This window comes from Eulemur rufifrons, chromosome 2 (genome assembly GCF_041146395.1).
Source record: "Eulemur rufifrons isolate Redbay chromosome 2, OSU_ERuf_1, whole genome shotgun sequence".
NCBI lineage: Eukaryota > Metazoa > Chordata > Mammalia > Primates > Lemuridae > Eulemur > Eulemur rufifrons.
This window is the reverse complement of record NC_090984.1, coordinates 117,726,669-117,749,089: the sequence shown is the minus strand read 5'-3', so window position 1 is coordinate 117,749,089 and position 22,421 is coordinate 117,726,669. Positions and strand designations below refer to the sequence as shown.

Below are 22,421 nucleotides of genomic sequence, written 5' to 3'. Positions count from 1 at the left end.
CAGTTTATTGGGGAAAACCATTAAGTAAGCTAATTGCAGTACAATGCAATGTGGAAATGGAATAGCAGAGTTCTTGGGATATTATGAGATTATACTAGCCAGGCACTCAGCTGTGCTTAGGGGTGTTGAAGGAGGTTCTCTTGAGCCGCACATGATTAAGCAGGAGTAAGCTAGGTAAAGGCGAGTGCAGGGAGCAGGTGAGGGCCTTTCAAAGGGAACAGTTGAACAAAGGCCTGGAGGTGACCGGGTGTGACCAGGACCTGCAGCAGCTCAGCATCACTGGATCAAAATGGGTAAAACCAGGATTCAGGGACGAGGACGTGGCATAAGGACCAATCACAGAGGACCCTGTGTGTCCCCTGGAGGAGCCCAGAGAACTGAAGGGGAGAGGGGTGATATTGACACATTAGTTCAATGAATATTGAGGCCAGCCTCAATGCTCAATGCTAGCTCCTATTCCATTCTGAAAACCACCTAAAATTCTTTCCACCTTGATGCAAAGAAAGTTCTTTAGGCGGAAGGTCCAACATCTGTACACAGTTGGTGCTCAATAAATGGTGATCATGGCTCCTCCCTGCCAGGGAGCCGGTACTGCCTGGACAATGTTCCCCAAACGGTGCGGCCTCCCATCCCCAGGAACAGTCATCTCTGTCCTGTGAAAAATGGCCCGCCCACCCCTGCAGCTAACATCCAGTCCACGCACATTGTTTAAAGCCAGCTTCCCCGCAACCCGCCGGGCCATGGAGACGCAGGCGGACTCTCTTGGCTCTTTGCTTTGTAAAGAAAATGGTTTTCAGCCCAGCTTCACCCCATAGCAATTACAGAAAATAAATTGAGGTATAAAAACAGGAGACGGCTAGCAGATGGGGCAAAATTAGCCTGGCTACTGGCACCCTGGCTGTGCAGGATGCAGAGACAGACCCTGCTCACTGGAGTGTGAAATGACCACGCGATTATGAATGCAGGCAGGGAGAAGGCAGCTCCTGCCTCAAGCCCCTGCATCCGAGAGCCCCTGAAGGGGCCTCCACTTCTGTCCCCACTGATCCCCGGCTGCTGCTGTCCCAGTGGGGGCTCCTCTCCTCCTGCAGGCTGAGCTCCAAGTTAGTCCTTAGGTTTCCTCCTTTATTCTGCCTCCCCTGCCCCCGTGGATGACTTGAGGGTAAACTCACTGTCCTCCAGGGCCCTGTTTCAGGGGCACAGACCTGCTCACCAGTGGGGGCTCCACAGTTACTTGTTAACGCGTAGCCGGGTTTCCAGTATTCAGTACCCTGAACAGGACAATGGTGACCACAGGCCCATGTGTTTAAATGCCCTATCAGCTCTGCCCAATTTTTTTTTTTTCTTGGAATATTCCATACTTAAAGCCATTTTCTTTGTAGCCTTAGGTGTCCCAGAAAGGGACAGAGCACACAGCTGAGAGCAGGGAGCTGGGACTTCATGCCCCTAAGTCATTCCTCAGCCTTGGGCAAATTTCATGACTGGGGGGCTGGCGGTGGAGGAGGGACCTCACTTTTTCAGAGTGTAAACCAATAAAGGACTTTGCCTGAGGTACATTTGAGTTGTGGGCCCCAAACAAGATAAGATCCAGGAATTCTCCTGAGTTAAACAGTGGGGGAAGGGATTCCAGCCTGAAAGGCCAGTCCTGGCATTTTCAGCAAGCCCCTGGATTGGGTCACTTGGAGACTCAGCAGCCCAGGACCCCACCGGCCACCCCAGCTCCTGGAAGGTGGTTTGCTTCTCGCTCCTCCCAGAACTGGGGGTCACATCCCTGGACAGAAAATGGCTCCCGATATCTAAACTGAGGAAACAGGCCCTTGTCCCCATAGCCCCCCACTTTGGAGACTCCTCCAACTTTATCTCCACACCAGTTCGCCCCCTACTCAGGCCGAGGATGCTCCTTTTGAGGGGCCTCCCGGGGTCGGGGATGGGCAGGGCTTAGGCCCGGTCCCTCCGAGGGGGTCCATCTCCCAGAGTGGGCAGTGGTGGGACGAATCTAGGGGAGTGGGAGACTCATCCCAGACCGACAAGAGGGAGGCAGGGGGGGCAGCCTCCTGCCCAGGTACTCCGACCGCCAGCCTCACCCCCGGCTGCGTCACCCGGCCCACCGCCCCCTGAGACATCACAATCTGGGGGCCGGGACCCCGCCCGCATCACCGCGCGCGCGTTGCAACCAAACAATCCAACCAACAGACACCCCAGGGAAAAAAAGAAACCGGCCTGAGCCAGCCTCCCCGCCCCGCCCCGCCCCTCGCCCCCCGGGGCCTCCGCCCCCGGATGGGGGAGTGAGCGCGAGCCGGGCGCCCCGCACCCGCCGCCCCGCGCCCGCCCGCTGCCCGCCCGCGGCGGGGGCGGCCCCGACCGCGCCGCCCGCCCCGCCCGCGCCCCGCCCGCGCCCGCCGCCGCTCCAGCTCCGCGGCGACCTCGCCGGGTGCGTGCCGCTCGCGCGCCCGCCCGCCCGCTCCCCGCGCCCGCCGCCCGCGCCCGCCCGGCGCCCCGGCCCGCCCGCCCGCGCTTCATGGCTGCGCACGAGTGGGACTGGTTCCAACGCGAGGAGCTCATCGGGCAGATCAGCGACATCCGAGTCCAGAACCTGCAAGGTAACGCAGCCCAGCCTCGCCCGAGGGACGCCCGCCCGGCGCTCGCGGAGCCCGGGGCGCCGCTGCACTTGGCCACTCGGGCCGCGCCGCGCGGCCCCGGGACCCCGCTGCTGTCACTGGACTTGGGGCTGGGCGCTGGGGTTGAGACGCCCGCCCCTAACCCCCAGCGTGGCCGCCCGGCCAGATTTACAGTTGCCCAGGGGGTGGGGCGGCACGTGTGTGTGTGCGTGTGTGTGTGTGTGTTTGGGGGGGGGGGTCCGTTTTCAGTAGGGAGACGTCACCATCCCTCTCCAGCCACTGTTGCGAGTTTGGAGAAGTTTGTATGTGGGCTCTTGGGGGCGGTGGCCCAGGTCAGGGAGGGGAGGAGAAAGTACGACTACGTGTGTGTGTGTGTGTGTGTGTGTGTGTTTGTGTGTGTGTGTGTGTGTGTGTGTGAGAGAGAGAGAGAGAGAGAGAGAGCATGAGTTCGTGCACTTCCTGAGTACCTTCGAGGCCAGGGGGATTGAATGGGGGGTGGCGCCGCCGCAGGGGTGAGCTTGGGAGAAGGGAGCCAGGGGTGTGGATCGGTGGGGTCAGGCGGGCACCCAGTCCAGACCCGCCCCTTTCCTCAGGGAGCTGCCCTCCCCTGCAGGCTGGGACTCCAGGTGAGGGGCACAGGACGCTGGGACAAGGTGAAAGAGAAACTCCTGTGACCAGCCGTTTCTGACAAGGGCTGGGAGTGGCTGTGCCACACATGTAATGTGTTTATCTTTCAAAAGAATTTATTCAGCGTGGAAACTTAGAAAGCACAAAAATATTTGCAGGAAAAAAAAATCACCTATAATTGCCTGCCAAAACCCACCCACTCAAAACAGACCTGCTCTTCGTGGAACTGTATTTCCAGCCTCTTTCTGTTTGTATGTGCGTTTGCAGACTGGACAGAGTTCCACTTCCGGCCTCTCTTTACCCATATTAACCTGTGCAGGTGAAGTTTCTGTAGACGCTTCTCCTGTAGGTTTGGATTTCTAGAGATTGCAAGGTTGGGGGTGGTTGGGAGCCATGTGGGAGGCCTGGGCAGATGTGATGGGGCTGCGGGTGGGGTGGGCACCCCTCCCCACCAGCAGGTGCAGTGACTTAACTGTGAGAAGGCAGGGAGCCCCAGCAGGCTGGGTGCAGGCTGGGGGATGGCTGAGAGTAGAGTTTAAACATTACACCCGACTGAATGCTTCCTGGGAGCCCAGGTGGACCTGCCCCGCCCATGGGTTGGGCAAGGACACTGTAGGCAGAGGTGACCTGAAATGGAGAAAGGAGCCTACTGGGGTGGGCGTTTTCTGATCTCTTCGGGCTCTGATTTGTGTCAAAGGAGGAGGATTGGGCTGGCGATGTAGAAAATGATCCCTTTCTGTGATGAGCCATGTGCCTGGATCCTGTTGCCTGAGAAGAGCTGCCATCCTATTTGGGGGTGGGCATTAGTATCTTTTGCTGAGATGTATCTTGTTTGGGCTGTCAGGGTGTGTGTGTGTGTGTGTGTGTGTGTGTCTGTATGTCATAGGCAATCACTGGGTGTTTTATAGGCACTTAATAACCAATGCTTGGTGCAACAAGTTCCTGCATTCCTCTGGGATCAGCTCTCAGTTTAGAGGAAATTGACTGTTATGAAGAGATGCTCAGCAATATCGCATTAAGTTACAATCAGAACAGTAGGATAAGGCTTCACGGAATGGGGACAATTTGAGATGGGTCCTGAAGGTTGCGTAAGAGTTCACTGGGTAGGGTGCTCTCCCTCAGCTCCCAGTGAACTGTTCTCTCCTTGAGGCAAATGTCAGTTACAATTGGAGCATCAATGGGCTTTGCCATTAAGAAAATAAACTTTTAGATTAATGTGTGTGTGTGTATATATATAGTATGTATTATGTATATAACATACACTAATCTTAATGTAAGCTCAACAAAATTTTATATGTGGATACACCCATGTAACCACCACCCAGGTCAAGGTGGAGAAGATTCCCAATGCCCTAGATGGTTGCTGCTTCTTTCTTCCTAGTCAGTAACACCTCCCCTCAACCAAGCTAACTGTTCTGATCTTTATTACTGAAGATTAGTTTTGCCTGTAGAACTTGATGTAAAATTGAATCATACAGTGTGTACTCTTTTGATCTGGCCTTTTTTGCTCAACATTATGTTTCTGTGATTCATCCTTGTTCTTGACTGCATCAGTGGTTCCTTTGTATTTCCCAGCACTAGTCCATGGTATGGATGTACCACTGTTTGCGTATCTATCCATCTGTCCAGGGACCTTTGGGTTGTTTGCAGTTTGGAGCTATTTATGGATGAAGCTGTCTGTGTCTTTTGGGGGTTGTCAGCACCCCAGAGTTGCTGAGTTGGGCTTTGCTGGTTCGCTCAGCATTGCTGAAAAGAGGCTGAGAGTGGGGCTAGGGGCAGAAATCTGCCTTCTCTTGATTTTCCCCTTGGTTTCTCTGTCTCTTGACTGTATGCTTAAGAGACATTTTCTCTCCTTGCTTCCATGGCACTCAGAAAGTCCCAACCAAAGGGCCAAGTTTGGAAGGCACCGGCCCCGCCCCCAAACGCCAAGCTTACAGCATCCGCCAAAACTGGCTGTTGGATGTCGACTGGCCCCAGATGTGCCCAGACCATCATCCATGGAGGCCTTGTTCATCTGAACTCAGCATGGGTGGCAGTCACGAGAGGCAGGAGTTCAGGCTGGAGGGTTGCTTTTGCAGCTATGTGCGTACTTACAGCACAGGTAGTCGTAGTTGTCGTGGTGATGGGAGGCTGGCTACGCTGGGATGTCATGAATCTGTAATCATGGGGATTGAGGGGGATTCCAGCCTCCATCTGCAGGCAGCAGCTGCTGTCAGGGTTAGGTATCCCAGTTCTTTTCAGAAAGCTTTGACTCTCTTGGGGTCCTGGGATGGGATGGTTCCAGGGTCAGTAATGAGGGTTAGCCCCAAGGTTACAGCCTCTGGGATATTACCTTGCAGGGAAGAATGGTTTAGTAATAGATCTATATCTTGGTATCTGTCCATATATCTAATGTTTAAGTTGACTTTGAGGGACATTGGCCTCTGCTCACTTGCTCATCCAAGGTCCCCATCTATCGCCCTGCACTGCGGGATTCTGGAATCCATGCAGTGTGATTGTGATGTGGAAGATCATCCCCCAAGCACTGTTGGAGTGAAGACTTCCTGACCTGTCTTCGGAGGTCAGGGTGAGCTGGACAGAGAGATGGCCTCTACCAGGAGGCCTGCTGCCCAACTTCCGTATCTGACAGGCAGATGAAGTTCCCTGGATATGGTCGCTATGGATGGCTCATAGAGATGTTTGTAAACTCCGGGCTCTCTGGCAGAGCACGATGTCCCTCTGGGCAAAGACTGCCTGTGCCACCCTCGCAGGGTCGCTTGGAAGGAAGCGGGGGTGGTCCAAGCTGTTGACCTTTTCGGAGAGGAGAAGATGGAATTGCAGGATGCTGGCAGCCTCTGTCTGGTGGCCCCCACTTCCTTGGAGCCACATGGGAAAGCAGGGACTATATTTTCTAGAATTGAGGTTGAAGGCCGTTTGTTAAGGGTCTGTGCCTTAGTTCTCTGCCTGGCCGTGGGCTCCAGGGCTCCAGTGTCCTTCCAATGACAAGGCTGCTTTGGCTGACCCCTCTCCTTCTTTGCTTTGGCCTTAGGTTCCAGCTGAGGGCTCCACTAGTTCTGGGGGCACTTTACTGTTGGGCAAAAAGGGACATCGGGCCAGGATTTAGAAGAGGCTCCTGTTTGTGTGGGAAGCCGCCACTACCCAAAGAATCTATATTCCTTCTCTGTGCAGTTTAGCAAACGTGTGCCGAGCACGTAGCATCTGGCAGACACTGGGGAATGAAAAGCTGATTCTGCCTTTAAGGAGTGTGAAACTGTCACGGCACCCAGCCAGGCTGGAGCTTGAATTTTCTGATTCTAGCAGCACAGAGGTCAGTTTTAGGCTGTCATCTGTTGTTCTGGTGCTTTTGGGGTTTGATGCTGTGATTCTTGATCCCGCGGTTCCAGAGAGGCTTGGCTGGGCCCTGGTACATAGAATTGGAGGTGGGGGAGTTAGGCGGGGCACAAGGCTGTTGCTGTTGCTGCTCTGGGGGAGATGCATGGGGGAGTGTCCATCTTTCCTGGCTGGATCCTGCTCCCTAAGTGGCATTCCCACCCTCAGTCAGAATCTGCCTGAGGCCACGTGACTTGTAAGTGGGGCAGGGATTTGAACCCAGGTCAGACTAACCCCAGGCATCTTGTGCTTGCTCTGAGTCACGTACAGTGGGCATACAGGTAAAGGGGCTATTAGTCTCACGGCTGGGCGCTGCAAAGCCCTCTGAGAGCGGGTGGCTTTGGGTCTGGGCTTCGAAGGCTGAGCAGAAATGTAACTGCACACGTTCTGCATTGCACAGCGCAGACCGGGAGGGAAGTCACTGGACTAGCCTGGAGGCAGGACGGTGCCTGTGTGTTTCAGAAGGACCAGCCCTTGCCCATGTGGCCCACTTTCTCCTTTCGAGCCCCTGGCTCAGGCCCAGGTGTTCCTCATGCATCTTGGACTCGGCAATGACTCCTTTACCGCTGGGGCCTGGCCTCCCCTTTTCTAGTGCACCCACCATCCAGCCACTCAAACATGTTGCTGCTAAAGCCTCCAGCGGGTTTTGTGGCCTGCAGCAGAGCTTCCTGACCTGTAAGTTGAGGAAAGCAGAGCTGGGGCCTGGGCAGCTCCTTGGTCCCCTGCCAGGACCAATAGTATCATGGTCTACGAATGCCATGGTGACAAAAAGGCAGGGTTGCCCTGGCTCATAGGATGAAGTCAGCCATGACAGCCTTCTTTCCCACAGCCCTGCCCTCCTATCTCCCTGCCTTTATCTCCCCGTCTCCAGACCTTCCGTGCATAAAGCAGTGGAATACACAGCAATGGGACCGGCCTGCTGCCGTGGCCAGTGTCATCTGGCAGCCAGAGAAGGGAATGAGCCCAGAGGGACCTTTCCTGCTCCCACCTCCCCTGCTCACAGAGGACACAGCAAGTGCACTGAGGTTTCTGTACAAAAACCAAAAGGAAACCAAATGCAGAGATTTCATGTCCTCGAGTAGCTGCCTGTTAGGGCCCTGCCCCCGGGGCTCTGTGCTTGGTTCTAAGGCATGAATCATCATGTGCAGTTTCTTTCTGACTCCAAGTGGGGTCAGGTCACGGGCTTTCAGTTAAGCCCTGATTGCAGGCAAAAGGCCATGTTCTAGTGCCGGCTCCATCTCCAACTCGAAGTGTGGATTTTTCTCGAAGGTCTTTTCCAGGTGGAACTTTGTGAAGCCGGGGAAGCCACAGCCAAGACCAGGAGGCTGAAGGCCTGAGCCCGCATCCTGGGTTTGTTGCTAACTTGCTGTGGGATCCTGGGAAATCCCTCTCCTTCAATATTCCTCAGTTTCCTCATTTGCAAAATGAGAGGGTTGGATGATCAGGGGCTCAAGTTCATCCCCGGGAAGGTGGTGCAAGGAGTGGCAAAGCCTGGGCAGAGTGTGCCCACCTACGGCCATCTGTGTTCCAGTCCCCGGGACATGTGTGGGGACGGCAGTGTGTGACTCTGGGCTCCACCGGGCACAGCTGGCTGGGTCCTGGATTCTGGTCGCTGTCAAGTGCTGGAGACTCACTTCCACCAAGGTCCCGTGCAGGAAAGGCTGCGGTGGAAGTGCACAGTGGTAAATCGTGTGCACTCTTGGTTTGTCCTGGGTAGAGTTGACGGCGTCCAGGGAGGTTTAGTGACCGGCCCACGGACAGGGCAAGCAGGGGGCCTTGACTCCACCCATGCACGAGAATGTTCAGGGGCAGGTCAAATGGAAGCCCATCTGCAAACGGTTTGTCAGTGGCGAGAGAAGCCCTCATCCTGTGGCAGCAGACCTAGGAAGAGGTTTCACCAGAGTCACGTGTCAGCGGCCACAGCTTGACTCTGTCAGGACAGCCCAGCCGCCTCGGGGGAGGAGGAGGGAGCATCTGACCAGATCTGCTGCTCTGGGGAAGCAGCCCTTTGCCCAAGAGGCCCGCACTTCATGAGCTGCCCTCCCTGACCTGTGGCCCTCTCCGGCATTTAATTTTTTACTGGAACAGCTGAGACTGCTCCTGCCCAACGAGCCATAGGTCACGCCTGCCCTGCATCTGAGGGAAGAGAGAAAAATAAAGTAATTGTCTTTTAGTGGTTGAGCCATTAAAAGTGAACTCCCTGTTCCTATAGAAACCTTTTTTTTTTTTTTAAATTTCCCCTTCCCTGTGCCTCTTTTTTTTTTTTTTTAAACAGTGGTAGATTGTGTCTGTCACAGAAGGAATTAGAGGGAGCATTAAAATCATAAGTGTGGCATTAAAAAAATCTTTGACCATTTTTCTTCTTTACTGGTCTGTCTCCTTTGTTAGTTTTTTTCTATCAGAGTAGGGATTTGCAAACTGTGGTCTGCAGGCCACACCTGGCCCACTGCCTCTTTTTGCGAATAAAGTTTTCTTGGAAGAGTGATACCCACTCCTTTGCACGTCGCCTGTGGCTGCCTTCACACTACAAGGGCACAGTTGCAGGGTTGAGGCCGAGAAGGACCCAAAAACCCAAAAATATTTACCCTTTGGGCGAGTACAGAAGGAAGACAGAGAACTGAATGAACTAAAATGCTCCCAGCAAAAGGAAAAGGGGCTGTGCCTGTGTGTGTGTGTGTGTGTGTGTGTAATTTGGGTGCCAGCCCTGTCCATTTGTTCAGTAGTGTTTTTACCAAGGCAGTTGCTCTGACTTGGAACAGAGGCCCAGGATGGAGGCTCCTGAGATGCCCCCAGATCCCAGAGCCGCAGTGTTGGCTTTGACCAGCTGCCACGTGCCTCCCACCCATGCCTTCGCAGTGCTGTTCCATGTCTGGTTCTATCCAGAAGAAATCCTGGGCGAGGCCCTGGTGTCGGCCCAACACCTGTGGGACAAGGGATCACCCTTCGTATCACTAGCAGGATGTGTCCCAGGGGTTCGGGGGAGGCTGGATTCAGTCTGGTGGGGCCGGCCTCCCCGCGGAGTAGGAAATATGTACGCTTGTGTTTCCGTGTCAGCAAGTATTGGTGGTCTCCCATTCAGAATGCGGAATCTGGAAGACTTCCTGTAGGAAGGTAGGGACTGTATTTTCTAAACCCAGACCCAGGGCACATGACAGGTAGAAGAGGCTCATGTGATGACAGCAGGGGACACTTGTGTGTGTAACAGCTCAGCCTTTTCAAAAGGGTGACTGTATGCAGGGTTCACTCTGCACCTGCTTTAGAAATGGGCTGACCCGCTTGAAGCCTGGCCTGTTGGCCAGATAACAGTTATTGAGTCCTCCCAAAATGCTGGGAGCCGGGGGTGGAGGGAGGGGCGAATGGGACACTCCAAGAGTTCTCCGTATGGAGGGGACGAGGGTGTCATGAGCTTGAGATCAGAGTGTTGGGACTGGATGCTCAGGGTGGGTGCTGCAGGAGTGGGGAGGGGGCAGGGCAAAAGCAGGAGGTGTGAACCTGAGGCTGGGGTGGGGCCGGGGAGACCCAGCAAGCTCCCCAGTAGGGTGGGAGCCAGTGTTGGCTGGGGAGGGCAGGGAGGTGGGTCCCAGAGGGAGCCCATGCAGTTGACTTTCACCTTTCATTTTTGCTCTTCCTGAGCAGTGTGATCCACTCTTTCTTGGCGATTATAATCCAGAGCCCCCAAGGCAAGGAGAAGCCAAGGAGGATTTGGGGAATTTACAGAAACCCTGTGGTCATTTGGTATTGACCAGCGAGACCTTGGGCTCTTGCAGAACTGCAGAACTTGGTCTAACTGAAGGAGCCTCAGGGCTCTGGTGACGGAGTCACACCCCACCCCTGCTTCCCTCTCCTGGGGGGTTCTCCATGCAGCCAGGAGCCTTTGCGATATTTATATCCCTCTCTTTTTTAAAACTATTTTTAATCCTCTATGGTATGACATACTTAAAAGGCAGCGTTCTGAGCCCTTCTGGCTGGGAACTGGGGCGGCAGGTGGGAAGAGGGCTTGGAGATGACCTGCCAGATTTGGTGGGGAAAGAACTGGAAGCCTGAGATGGCATCATCCTCTGGCCCTTCCTTTCCCTCTGTGTCCTTCAGTCCTGGCCCTGAGCGTGTCTCTCGTCTAGGTGGGCCCTCCCGTGCTCACCTCTCTGCGCCTATCCTCCCTGTTAGTTGCTGGATCCACTGTTTTCCTGCCTCCAGTGTCCCCAGTTCTGTGTCAGCCCTGCCGCCTGAAGGTCTTGCTCTCGCCACGCCCGTCCTCTACGTCACTTTGCCCTCAGAAGGAAGCCTGCGTGTGCTCCGGCCCCCACGTCTCCTGCCCTTCCTTGAATGAACCGGACCCCAGCTGCACCCAGGTGCCTTCCTGTTCCCCCACAGGCCACACTCTTTCCCGTCACTTACCTTCATCCACATGGTCCCTGCTGCAGAGAGTGACCATGACCCTGCCCAGAACAGCCCCCTTGAACCTGGTCTGTGCCCTCCTGGGCAGAATTCACAGCCCCTGCCTCTGGACTCCCTGGGGCTTCACAGATGCCCTCTGAGCCCACCCCGATTAGACCCCTGAGCAGAGGACATGCATCTTTGTCCTGCCAGCCCCTAACACAGAGTAGGTCTTCAGAACTGCTGGCCCAGTTGTCATAGGCTGAACAATGCCCCCCGCCAAGATGTCCACATCCTAATCCCCAAAACTGGTGAACATGTTTCCTTACTTGGTACAAGGGACTTGGCAGATGGGATTAAGTGAAGGATCTTGAGTTGAGGAGATTATCCTGGATTATCCAACTGGCCCGACTAGTACAAGCTTCCTTCTCAGAGGGAAGCAGGAGGGTCGGAGAGAGAAGAGATGTGATCATTCAAGCAGTGTTCAGAGTGATGCCACCGCGGGAAGGGGCCAGGAGCCGAGGAACACAGGCAGCCGCCACAAGCCAGAAAAGGGAAGGAGAGGGATTCTCCTCCTGAGTTTCCAGAAGGAGCACAGCCTTGCCCATAGCTTTGATTTTAGCCTGTAAAACCCATTTCAGACCTCTGATCTCCAGAACTGTAAGATAATGCATTTGTGTTGTTTTAAGCCACTAAGTATGCGGCAATTTGTTATAGCAGCTGTGGGAAACTCATACACGAATGAATAACAACTGGCCATCAAGCCGCTTTCGCTTCCCTAGAAGAAGCACAGCTGGGAGACCCTTTAGGTTTCTGTGTGAGTTTGGTGGAGATCAGGGTGGTGGCAGCAAGCTGGAGCTGAGAGTGCAGAGACCTGGGCTCTGGTCACAGTGCAGCCACCACCTGGCTGTGGAACCTGGGAAGCCTGTGTGACAAGGGACAGGAGAGTAAGACTTGAGGGGATGGAGAGAGGACAACTAACTCTTTACTCAGGAGGCCAGACAAGGTGGTGGCATCATGTCACACCATGGTCCCATCTTGCTCCCAGCATGGTCCCATGCTGGCCCTGGCATGTAGAGGGTGATGTCATAGCGTCCTCTAGGTACGTGTCCTGTTGTGCAGACTCTAGGATCTAACACGCTCTGGCAGCAGTAACATCTCTGTTCTAATCCTTGTGTTCCTTTGGAGTTGAGATATACGAACCCAAGAAACACTATTAACCCAGAGCAAGTCAAGTCCCAGTTGTTTTGGATAAATAATCTACTTTATGTGGATTATCAAAGTTTGTTTAGAAAACAGAAGAACGTCAGTAAGATATTGGTTTATAGACAGTTGCCAACTTTTGTTTACATTACATCAAATGTTGAAAGTCCAAGGCTAGACATACAAGTTACAAGGGATTTTAATTCCCAGAGCATGGGAAAAAACTCCTAATCCTGCCTCACCATTTCAGCATTGTTGAATGGCCTCATGCTGTATGTGAGCCCCCCAACCTCCCTCTCCCTGCTTGGTCGGCACACGGTCAGTGCCACAGTCTTCATTGCGCCGGTTCCATTCTTGCCTCCATAGCAGGTTTATGAAACCTGTAGTTACCACTGATAACCACACTGTCACTTTTTTTCTATTTCTACTTATTGTTATAAAACAAGGATGACATGCAATCAGATGTTCCAGTAATATTCCAAATATACAATGAAGGGGGCCGTGTAGCTGACAGAGCTCTGCTATGTGTGAGCACGGCTTCTTCCTTTTCAGGCTGGCTTAGAAGTTCCCACCTGAGTTGCATAAGATGATTTGGGGTATCCTCATGGTGATATGTGTAAGATACAGTACAGGTGTGAAAGCCAGTGAAGTCAGGGATTGTCTTTATTGGCTATAGGGCATTGATATTGTGATTCTAGGGAGGGTGTGTGGGCTGGGGGGTAACCACAGTGCAGGACACTGTGCTGTGTCTTCCATATAACCCCTAAGGTGGGCACTACTGTCTGCCTCCGAAAACTAAGGCTGCGTGAGATTGTCTCGGGTGCCAGGCCACTGAGCTCATGAGCGTAGAACCAGGAATCAGAACTAAGTCTGGGGAGATGCAGTTAATCAAGGGCAGGGCAGTAAAAGGGAGGCTGTTGGGACCTGAATTTGGGGGGGAGGGGGAGATGCTTGGCCGGCACTAGATCAAGGACTAGCTGGCCCTGGAGAGGCCATTGACTTGGAACCCAGAAGGAAGACGGGACCCCGGCTGGTCCAGTTTTGTGGGTTGAGAAGTCAGCCTTGGCGGTGAGCCTTATCAGAGTAGATCCAGTGACTCAGCTGGTTTCGTTCATGGTCACTTACATACCAGGTTCCTCCAACTGTAACACAATAAAGGCTAAATTCCTGACTGGTGACTTCCCAGGGGCAGACCCCAGAGGAGTGGGGATAAGGATCTCACTTGAGGAGGTGGAAGAGATGGAATTCTCACAGCCTTGACGCATAGCAGAAGTGACCGGAGACAGCCATGGGAACCATCCTCCCTTCTCATCCGGGTTGGGTTGTGTCCCGGCGCTGGCAGATTACGAAGCATCCAGTCTGCATAAAATCACTTAATCTGCCTGCTTTCAATATAATTTGCATCGAGATCTTCTCAATGTCTTTTTTTTTTTTTTTTCACCCTCTTTAGAGGATAAACTTCCATTCCTGTGCCTGATGGGGGAGGGACAGTCACCAAGTTGGAGACGTGGGGGAGGGGATATGTGGATCCCGCTGGTTCTTTCATCTGATCCTCTTGCTGCATCCCTGTCCCCCAACCCCATTTCCAGAGGTGTCTGCCACCACTAATTCCAGAGCCTTTGGGACTTCCAGGTTGTACCCTGGCTTGGTTTGTGTCTTTCCTTGCTGCCACTTTCCCTGTTGCCATTTCTTGAGTTTGCTAAATCAGCTACCCCTGCTCCTTCTTGCCACCTTCAAGATTTTGTTGTTGTCTTCCCTTCTGCTCTTCCCACTGTCCGGGGTTTATCTTCCACATACATAATCCGTACAACAGACAAAATCCCTTTCCTAGGTTGCAGGAGAGTTGGGAGATGGCCTGAAATTGGAAGCCCGTGTTGAGTCTGTCCTGTCCCCTGAGAAGTCTCTCCCTTCCTTTCCAAGTGTCTTGAACAGCCTGGTAGGAAGCTTGCAAGTGCGGTCAGCCTAGCTTTGAGGACTCGCGCTGTGCGAAGCCGGTGGCTGTGTTCCGTTCCATTCTGACCGTTGTCCAGGCTGCTGCTGAAGGCTGGTTACTAGGAGCAGTCAGGGGGATTGCAGAGGGGGTGTCGGTCGCGCCTAAAGGCTGTTTTCTCCGCAGCACACTTTGGTTCCTCTGTGACTGAGGCCTGGGGCCCAGATGGGGTGCAGCTGCGGAGGCCAAGGGACTCCCTCCAGTGAACTCACCACCGAGGTCCTCCCCAGGCCTCAAAGCTGCCCATCAGGACTAAAATGCCTCTCGGCTTGGCGGGCGCGGGAGTTTAATCCGACACTCAGCGCTGCCCACCACGCACTTTTGTTACTGCTGCTGTTCTGAAGCTGCAGCCTGTGCTGCACGCGGTGGTGGGGAGGCCCCTTGCGGGAGCAAAACCAAGCTGCTGAAGGAACGCGTTGTTTGGTTTCTGCTTTGTTTGGGGTTGGAGCCCTGCCTGCTTTTATAAAACCTTCCCAGGCCCAAAGCCACAGGCTACCTGGGGGAGAACTGGCTGGGGCCAAGCTTTTAAAGTTAGGCTATTCTTCGTGGCCAGATTAGAGGTTATCCTGTGGGATCCTCCATCAGATACCGACTTGACTTGATCGTCTAGATTTTTGAGTGGATCGGATTACCCAGAGCTAGGAGCACTGTGGAAACACCTTTTGGGGATTTCAGTAAAGACCGAATCACAGCCTGACCCTCCAGCGCTGCCAGAACGATGCCTTTTTATCCTGCAGTTCTTACCGCGTAAACACAACTGATCAATACGCACAAACCCGGAGAGAGGACAGTCTGCCTGGCCTGCGGTGGACAGGGAAGGTGTTTGGAGCCAGACCCAGATCTGAGTTTTAGCTGCTTCGCTTTGTAGCTGTGGTACTTTAGCCACATTATGGGTCCCTGTGGTGTGTGGTCTCTTCTATCTGTTCATATAATGTGACTTGAATAATAGTAATGCCCTTCCAGGGTTTTTTGGAGGATTCAGTCGGGAATGTTAAAAATGCCCAATACTAGCAATGACATTGTAAAAATTTAAAGTCAAAGAGGAATTTCTTTGGTTTGGTGGCAGACATCTTGGTAGCAGCCCAACTGAAGAGGTAAGTGAATTAGTCACTTAGTCAATATTTTGGGGTTGTGCTGTGTCACGTCAGATTTGGTGTCTACACTCAGGGACCATGTTGTGGAGAGAACACATCAGTAGTTGACAAGCCCTGTATGAGTCATCTGGTCGGAGGCCTGAAATGCTTTGGAGATAGGAGAGATTATTGGAGTTGAGTGATCCAGGAAGGGTTGGTGTAGCAGGTCCTTGTGTTGGGCGGGGACTTGGGTAGGCGGGGATTGGCAGGATGGCCTCCAGGTGAGCGAGGAGGTTGATGTGAGCAGGATGCAGAGGCAGCAATGCGCTGGGGTGTTCAGGAAGGTGGCTGGTCCAGCTGGGGTGGGCAGAGGGCCTGGGGATGGGGAGTAAGGGGTTCTCAATAATGACGTGACCTCTGGAACTCATTTTTCCCCTGCAGCCATTTCACCCTGGGGACATGGCCTGGGCTGGCTTAAGGCCAGCATTCCTCAGTGTGTGAGTTGGGGTGGAGGGACTTTTGTTTTTTGGAGTAGGATGGTCTTCTGTGAGTGGAATGTTCCACACGTGGCAGGAGGTTTTGACATCCTTGAAAATTTCCTCCAACATTTCCACCTGGGAGTGGTACTGCCCATTTGGGATCTAGTAGGATAATATGCAATTGAAGGGGGAAGCTGTGTGTCTCCAAAGAGCTAAATCCACTCTCGGACACAACAAAGAGTTGTGGGAACTACGTGTGCCCCTCACTCAAAAGGCTCTTTGATATGAAGCTCCGGCTTTGAGGCTCTTGGAAAATCAATAGTTGATGTAACAGCTGCCCCATGAATTGTGTCCATTATAACCGAACACTCTCCAGTTGTGGGAAGAATCCAACAGTGACGTGGTAATGCATGACCCTTTTGGATTACTCCATGGAAAATTACTTCATGCATCAGGTGCTGATGCTGCAACTTTTATTTTTATTTTCCAAAATATTGCCTGTTTTCAAGTCCGACCAACCAGAGCCCTTCTGGTTCTTGAGTTAACTTCATGTAACAGCAACTTCCTACAAATACTTACCGAGTGTCTGCTTGGTTCTGGGCTCCTTCCCAGGCACCAGAGATAGAGACTCGAGGAAAAGAGACCTAGACGCTGCTCTACAGCAGGGAGTCAGTCCCCGCGGTCCCATTGGGATATAATGATGGCTGTGACAGCAGGCTACTGGGAGAGTATCTAATCATGGGACCCTGCTTCAGGCGCCATTCAGGGAAGGTGGTGTTTTAAATTGAAATGAGAGGAATAAACAGGAGTTAGCTAGATGGAAGGGGGAGGAACATTCAGTGTACGGGACACGGCTCCATCGCCTTGAGCTGATGAAGGTTGCTTTAGAGATTGTGTTAGACCTGGAGTCCCTAATACGCACAGACCTTGCACCCTGCCTCAGTGAAGATGGTTATGTCCTTGGAGTTGGAGGCAGGGGTCTGGATGTCTTCTGTTCAGCAAAGCGATAGCCTGGGGCTTGGGCTATTATCAGAGAGTCCAAAATGTCTGTGATTCACTTCCGTTAATACGGACCCGGCTCCAGAGAGGTTCTCCCAGTCACCAGTAGTACCCTGGTTGGCTCTGACGCCAGCCCGTGGAGTTGGGGTGACTTGTTTTGCTCATCTGTATGCTTTGGGGGTATCGCAGGGCACTGTGGTACTAGTGCCCTGTGGTTGTGTCCTCTCCTCTCCCCACGCCCATCTCCCCCATTTCTTTTTCTCGCCCTGAAACCTGTGCTGTTTCCTCCAGGACACACCAATCCCCCATGCAAGTGCAGCTTGGCTGTGAATGACAAGCATGTGGCTCCTTATTCAGTCCCCACTTTCAACCTCAGTTTCTCCTGTGTAAACTGTGGGGTTAGACCCCTGCTGTCTGTCCGTTATGGTAGGCACCAGTCACGTGACTTTGGGGGCCCCGTGTCCAGTCCAGACTGAGATGTGCTATGAGTAATAAAACACATACAAAATTTGGAGACTTCATATGAAAAAAGAATATTAAGCATCTCATTAATCATTTTAAAATATTACTTGAATGATGAAATGATATTTCTTTGGATAGAGTAGTTTAAATAAAATATATTATTAAAAATAATTTCACCCATCTCTTTTGACTTTCTATAATGTGGCCACTAGAAAATGTGACATTACATGTGTGGCTCACATTAGATTTGGATTCAGCAAGACTGAACCTAATTATAGGTTAGCCTATAATTTCTAAGGATCTTTTAATGCTGAAATTCTCAGACCGCAGTGCTCTGGTTTCTCTTCTTCCTTAACCACGCGGTGTTTTTGAGCCCAGAACCCCTTTCTGGATTACTTGCCCTGTTCCATCCCCGAGGCTGTCCGGTGGGACCCCCACCATTCACTCCTTCGTGGTCCCCGACTCCATCGGAGGAAAGAAACGCACCTGTTCTAGCATCGCCCGCCGTCTGGGACGGAGTAGTTCACCTTCCTGAGTCTCACATGAGCCATCTATAAAATGGCGGGGGGATATTACCCTCCTCATGGGAGTCTTAAGATAACAGGATGTACATAAAGCCCCCACACCCAGTAGGACTCTACACACGTTCACTCCTCTTTTTGGCATTCCATAGCTGACATTTGTCACCCTTGTGACAGATGGCAATCGTTTTTGGTGGCACTGATTTCTTTAGCAAAGTCCATTGGTGATGACATGCCACAGAGTCAAATCAGCCACCCCTATTGATCCAGCTGGCTCCAGCCATATCAGATTGGGGGTGCCGTTCTGCCCTGTGCCCAGGAGGCAGGGAGATGGATTGGAGGAGGATGTGGGTTGGAGGCTCAGATTTGACTTTGCACACCTGGTGCAGGGAAATCAGATGCCTCTGAGCAAATGGGTCAAGCATTTGCCTAGAATCTACTCTCTGCTGGCCGTGGACACCCACCCCCTGGCCTCAAGTGGCCTCACGTGGGCTCAGATCTGGAAACTCCAGGTGAAAGAGTTAAAATGGTGATTGAGGTGCTGGTAGAAGCAGTGGTAGAGCAGAGGGCAAAGGTCAGAGGGAGGGCAGGGAGGCCACTGCCCCAAAGAGTGTTCTGTCTGAAAACAGAGCCCTCGTGTGCCGGATTGCATGGAGAAGCCAACCACGGATCTGAGGGTGAGTCCTGTGGCCTCCCGGGCCTGTTTCCTCGTCTGTACTTGCCGGAAGACGATGCCTGCCTTGTTCCTCACGCGCGTGATTACGGTGGTGTAATCTGCAGGGTTCTCCACCTGGTTAATCATCTGTGGTGATTACTGCTTTTGTTTTCATATGGTTATAAAAGTCAAGTGCATTTTTGGGCCACCACCCCAACACAACTGCCACTGTCCTCTTGTAGTGTCTCTTCTGGCCTTTGTTCATTTGAGCCCATGTTTTTCACACTTGCATTCCTTTCCCATTTGAGTCCTGCAAGTTACTTTGCCGGGTAATGCCTCCTCCGGTGCCTTCGTCCGTGTTGCTGGGGGACCCTCCAGGCCCTGGGCAGGGTGAGGCCCCCTGCACCCTTGGCATCGCATCTCAGCTCTTATCATTTCATTGTCACACTGCCGTGACTTACCCAGCTCCCTCACCAGGTGTGAGCCCTTTGCAGGCAGGATCTGGTCTCAGCCGCCTCTGTAGGCCTGGCCCGGAGCTGGCCCCGCAGTGCCCATGGAGTGGCCACTACAGCCACCGAGCCTGCAGGTCGGAGCTCTCTGAGCCGCCCCCAGTGGGAGATGTGAGGCCGCTTTCCAGGCAGAGCTGCCTGATAGAGCATCTCGCTCTGTGTAGCTGTCTCAACATTGGGGTGAAATTTTCTCAGGATAGGTTCCCAGAAAAGCAATGACTAGGCCAAACATTTTATAGCTCTTTTGGTGCACTTAAACGTGTGGCTGCCATTCCCTTTCTTTTGGGGAGTGGGTTTCTGGGTCTCCCAAACTCCCTTCAGTTGACACTAATGCAGAAAATGAAAATATTGAGCCATTTCTCACAGGAGAGGGTGGAAGGCAAGAGTGAAAATGAAAGAGAACAGTGACCCAAGCTTGGGCCTCTCCCAGTCCCCTTCCCCCAGCTGGCACGGGTCACAGGGAGATGGCTTTACGGCTGCCTGGGGAGAGCCAGGCGCAGATGCAAAGGAGTCCCCAGGGTGGCCCAAGTAGGTGCAGCCCGCGGTCAGCTTGCGGAGGCAGGGCCTGCAGGGCGAGGTCTGCTGCTTGCTCTGCCTGCTCTGCGGCCGCCTTTGCAAAACAGTGACTGCTCACCTGTCACGGATCCTCCTGGTTTACACGTGGGCTGGTGTTTAAGCCAAGGTTGACTTAACCTGGGTGGACAGCTGCTTTCTTCCTTATAAGGATTGTGTGTCTTTTGGGGAGAGGGTCACATTCCTGTCACTGAGGTTACCATCTCTTTGCACACCTACCCCGTCCTCTTTGGGGTCCCTGGGCCAGCAGCTGTGTGGCACCTTGAACAATCTCTCCGGTTCCTTGCGCCAGTTTGGTCTCCGGGGGTGCAGGTGAAACGAGAGAGAAGCTCACTGTGGCCAAACAGGGCCCCGCCTGACGCAGTGCGGGTGACACCAGGAGAGGCCCACGGAGTCCAGCCACGCACCCTCCAGCACATCTTTCTATCTGAAAAACGACACGAGAGAAAACAGGCTCTTCTTTGTGTTTGGCGATGAATTGTATAAAATCTGTCGGGGGGGAAGAGGGAGAGAAGAGGGAGACCTGCAGGCAGGAACGTGGCTGGCACTGGGGGCCCCGGTGGTGGCCAGGTGGGGCGAGCGTGGGGTGGTGACCTCATGGGAGCTAGGACAGTTGAGGATTCCGTGACTGCTGGTGCTGGCGAGGCCGGGAGCCACTGGACGGCTCCCGTGCTGCCGCTGGGCTGCGAGTGCTCGAGCTGCTTCTGAAAAGTTTGGCTGGAGCTTTCTTATAAAGCGAAACGTACTGCGTAAAGCCCAGAAATTCCTCTCTGAGGCATTTACCGAGGGAAATGGAAACATATTCACACACAGAACTCCATGGGGGTCTGTGTGTGTGTGTGTGTGTGTGTGTGTGTGTAAGCTTTATTCACAATAGCCAAAAACTGGACACAGTCCCAATGTCCCTCAGCTGGGGAATGGCTAAACAGACGTGGTGCTTCCGTGCGGCGGAGCACTGCTCGGCGGTGAGAGGGAAGAACCGCTGGTTCACACGACACGGTGAATCTCGGGAACGTGCTGCGTGAGTGAAGCCAGATTCTAAAGGCTCTGCAGACTGTTTGGTTTCGTTTATATGACATCCTAGAAAAGGCAAAATTATCAGGACAAAAAATGGATCCGTGGTTATCAGGGGCTGGGAGTGGGGGAAGGGATTGTCTGCATTGGGGTGGTGGTTACGTGCTTCTGTCAAAACTCAAAGAGCTGTACACAAGAAAGGGCGAAAGGTGCTGTGTGTAAATTACACCTCAATAAGTCTGATTTTCAAGAGAGAGAAAGAGAGACCATTAACAAGCTGGGAATCTGCCTGTCACAGTTTTTTTTTCATGGTGCTGCTCTGTCCATTTAAACAGGACTGCACAAAAGTGGCCATTTTTGGTTCTGTGACCAGTGATGTAAGTAGCACTTTCTACACTGATATTTGAAATCTCTTCCTCATAAAAACCACAGGAACTCCACCATGCCCTGGGCATAGACTTACTGTGTAAGCGAGACTTTACAGACTTCTTTCAAGCCTAGTAAACTGACACCTGCCGTGAGAGCCGCAGGTAGGAGTCTGAGGGCCACCCTTTCACTCCAGCCCCAGGGAGGCACCGAGCCCAGAGCCCTCCCTGGGAAAACACTAGATGGTATTTCCTTCTGTCTCTGCCTCCAGGAGAATATTGTCTCTCATCTCGGATGATGGGAAAATGAGATTCGAGAGCATGGGCCCTGGAGTCAGACCTGGGGGTGACTCTCGATCAGTTTCAATTAGATTTGGCTGTGAGTTACAGAAGACTCAAAATAACAGTGTCATGAACAGAAATGCATTTCCGTGGAAGCAATCCAAAGCTGGGGTGGCAGCTGTGCACCACAGCATCCGCAGGGACCCAGGCTCCCTCTAGCTCGTTACACTGCCATCCCCTGGTGTAGCTCTTGACCTCGTAGTCCAAAATGGCTGCCAGAGCACCAGCCATTACATTAGTGTTTCAGGCAGCACGATGGATGAAGGGACAATAAAGAAGGGTCAAGGGTGAATGCTAGCTCTCCGTTAATGGATGTTTCAAGAAACTGCCTCATAGCATTTCTGTTTATGTCTTACTAGCCAGCACTTAGTCACTTGGTTGTGACTATCTAAAGGGAGGCTGAGAAATAGAGTCTACGCTGCCCACCTGAGAATAAGAGGTTCTGTTTCCCTGGAGGAAAGAGAGAATGGCTATCTGGGGTAGAGGAAGCAACCGACAATCTCTACAACTTCCAGTTTTGCCATGTTTTTACAGTGGGACCTTAGACTAGTCTCTGATCTCTTTATGTCTTAGTTTTCCATTTATAAAGTGAGCACAAGAACTCTTTCTTCTCTGGCTCGATGTGGAAATTAAATGAGGTAATGTATACATGATCCTGGGGACACTCGATGCAGGGTGACTGTTTTCATTGCTTCTGCTGCGTTTTCTATAATGGTCTCTGGCTACTAATGCCTGGCTGAGTGGGCAGCACAGAGATCATCATGGAGAGAGGGCACACGCAGGGGGTACCAAGATCCAGCCTCCAGCCCTATTGACTCAGCTGCTAACTCTGCCCTAGGCCCGTGCGGCAGAGCTGCCACTGTGCTGCCGTGGCCACAAGCTGTGCCCTGTAGCAGGACTGAGGTCAGCGCCTTCCTGTGCTCTCTAATGACAGTGTCCTTATCCCTGTTTGGCACAAGATGTTGCCTGAAGCACTAAGGGGACAAAGGACTTGCCCAAGGTCACAGGGCCCGTGAGAGGAGGATGCCCAGGCGGTGGGGGTCAGGCCGGTGCCCCACCTCAGCGAGCCCCAGATGCCCTCGGCTTTGTGCAGGGACAGAGCTGTGTGTGTGTCAGGGCAGGACAGCGGGGCAGGCAGGCAGACAGGTGCACTCCGGGGGAATGGTCTAGGTGAGGCCACGGTGATTCACTCCATCTTCCGTCAGAACCGGTGGTCTTCAGAGTAATTACTGCGTTTGGGAAAATGTAGAT

The 22,421-nt window shown here is 53.0% G+C and overlaps 1 protein-coding gene across 2 annotated transcripts in view; it reads left to right on the top strand.

The window, feature by feature from the left end:
* Window positions 1-2,504: 2,504 nt before the first annotated feature.
* CLMN (calmin) overlaps window positions 2,505-22,421 on the top strand; it is a 100,813-nt gene continuing 80,896 nt past the window's right edge. Inside the window, exon 1 of one of the 2 annotated variants that reach the window (XM_069489411.1) lies at window positions 2,505-2,597. In XM_069489411.1, coding sequence (XP_069345512.1) covers window positions 2,516-2,597 — 82 coding nt within the window. In that variant the 5' untranslated portion in view covers window positions 2,505-2,515. Of the gene's footprint in view, window positions 2,598-18,196; window positions 18,390-22,421 lie in introns of those variants that run through there. The other variant, XM_069489402.1, reaches the window with a different exon arrangement.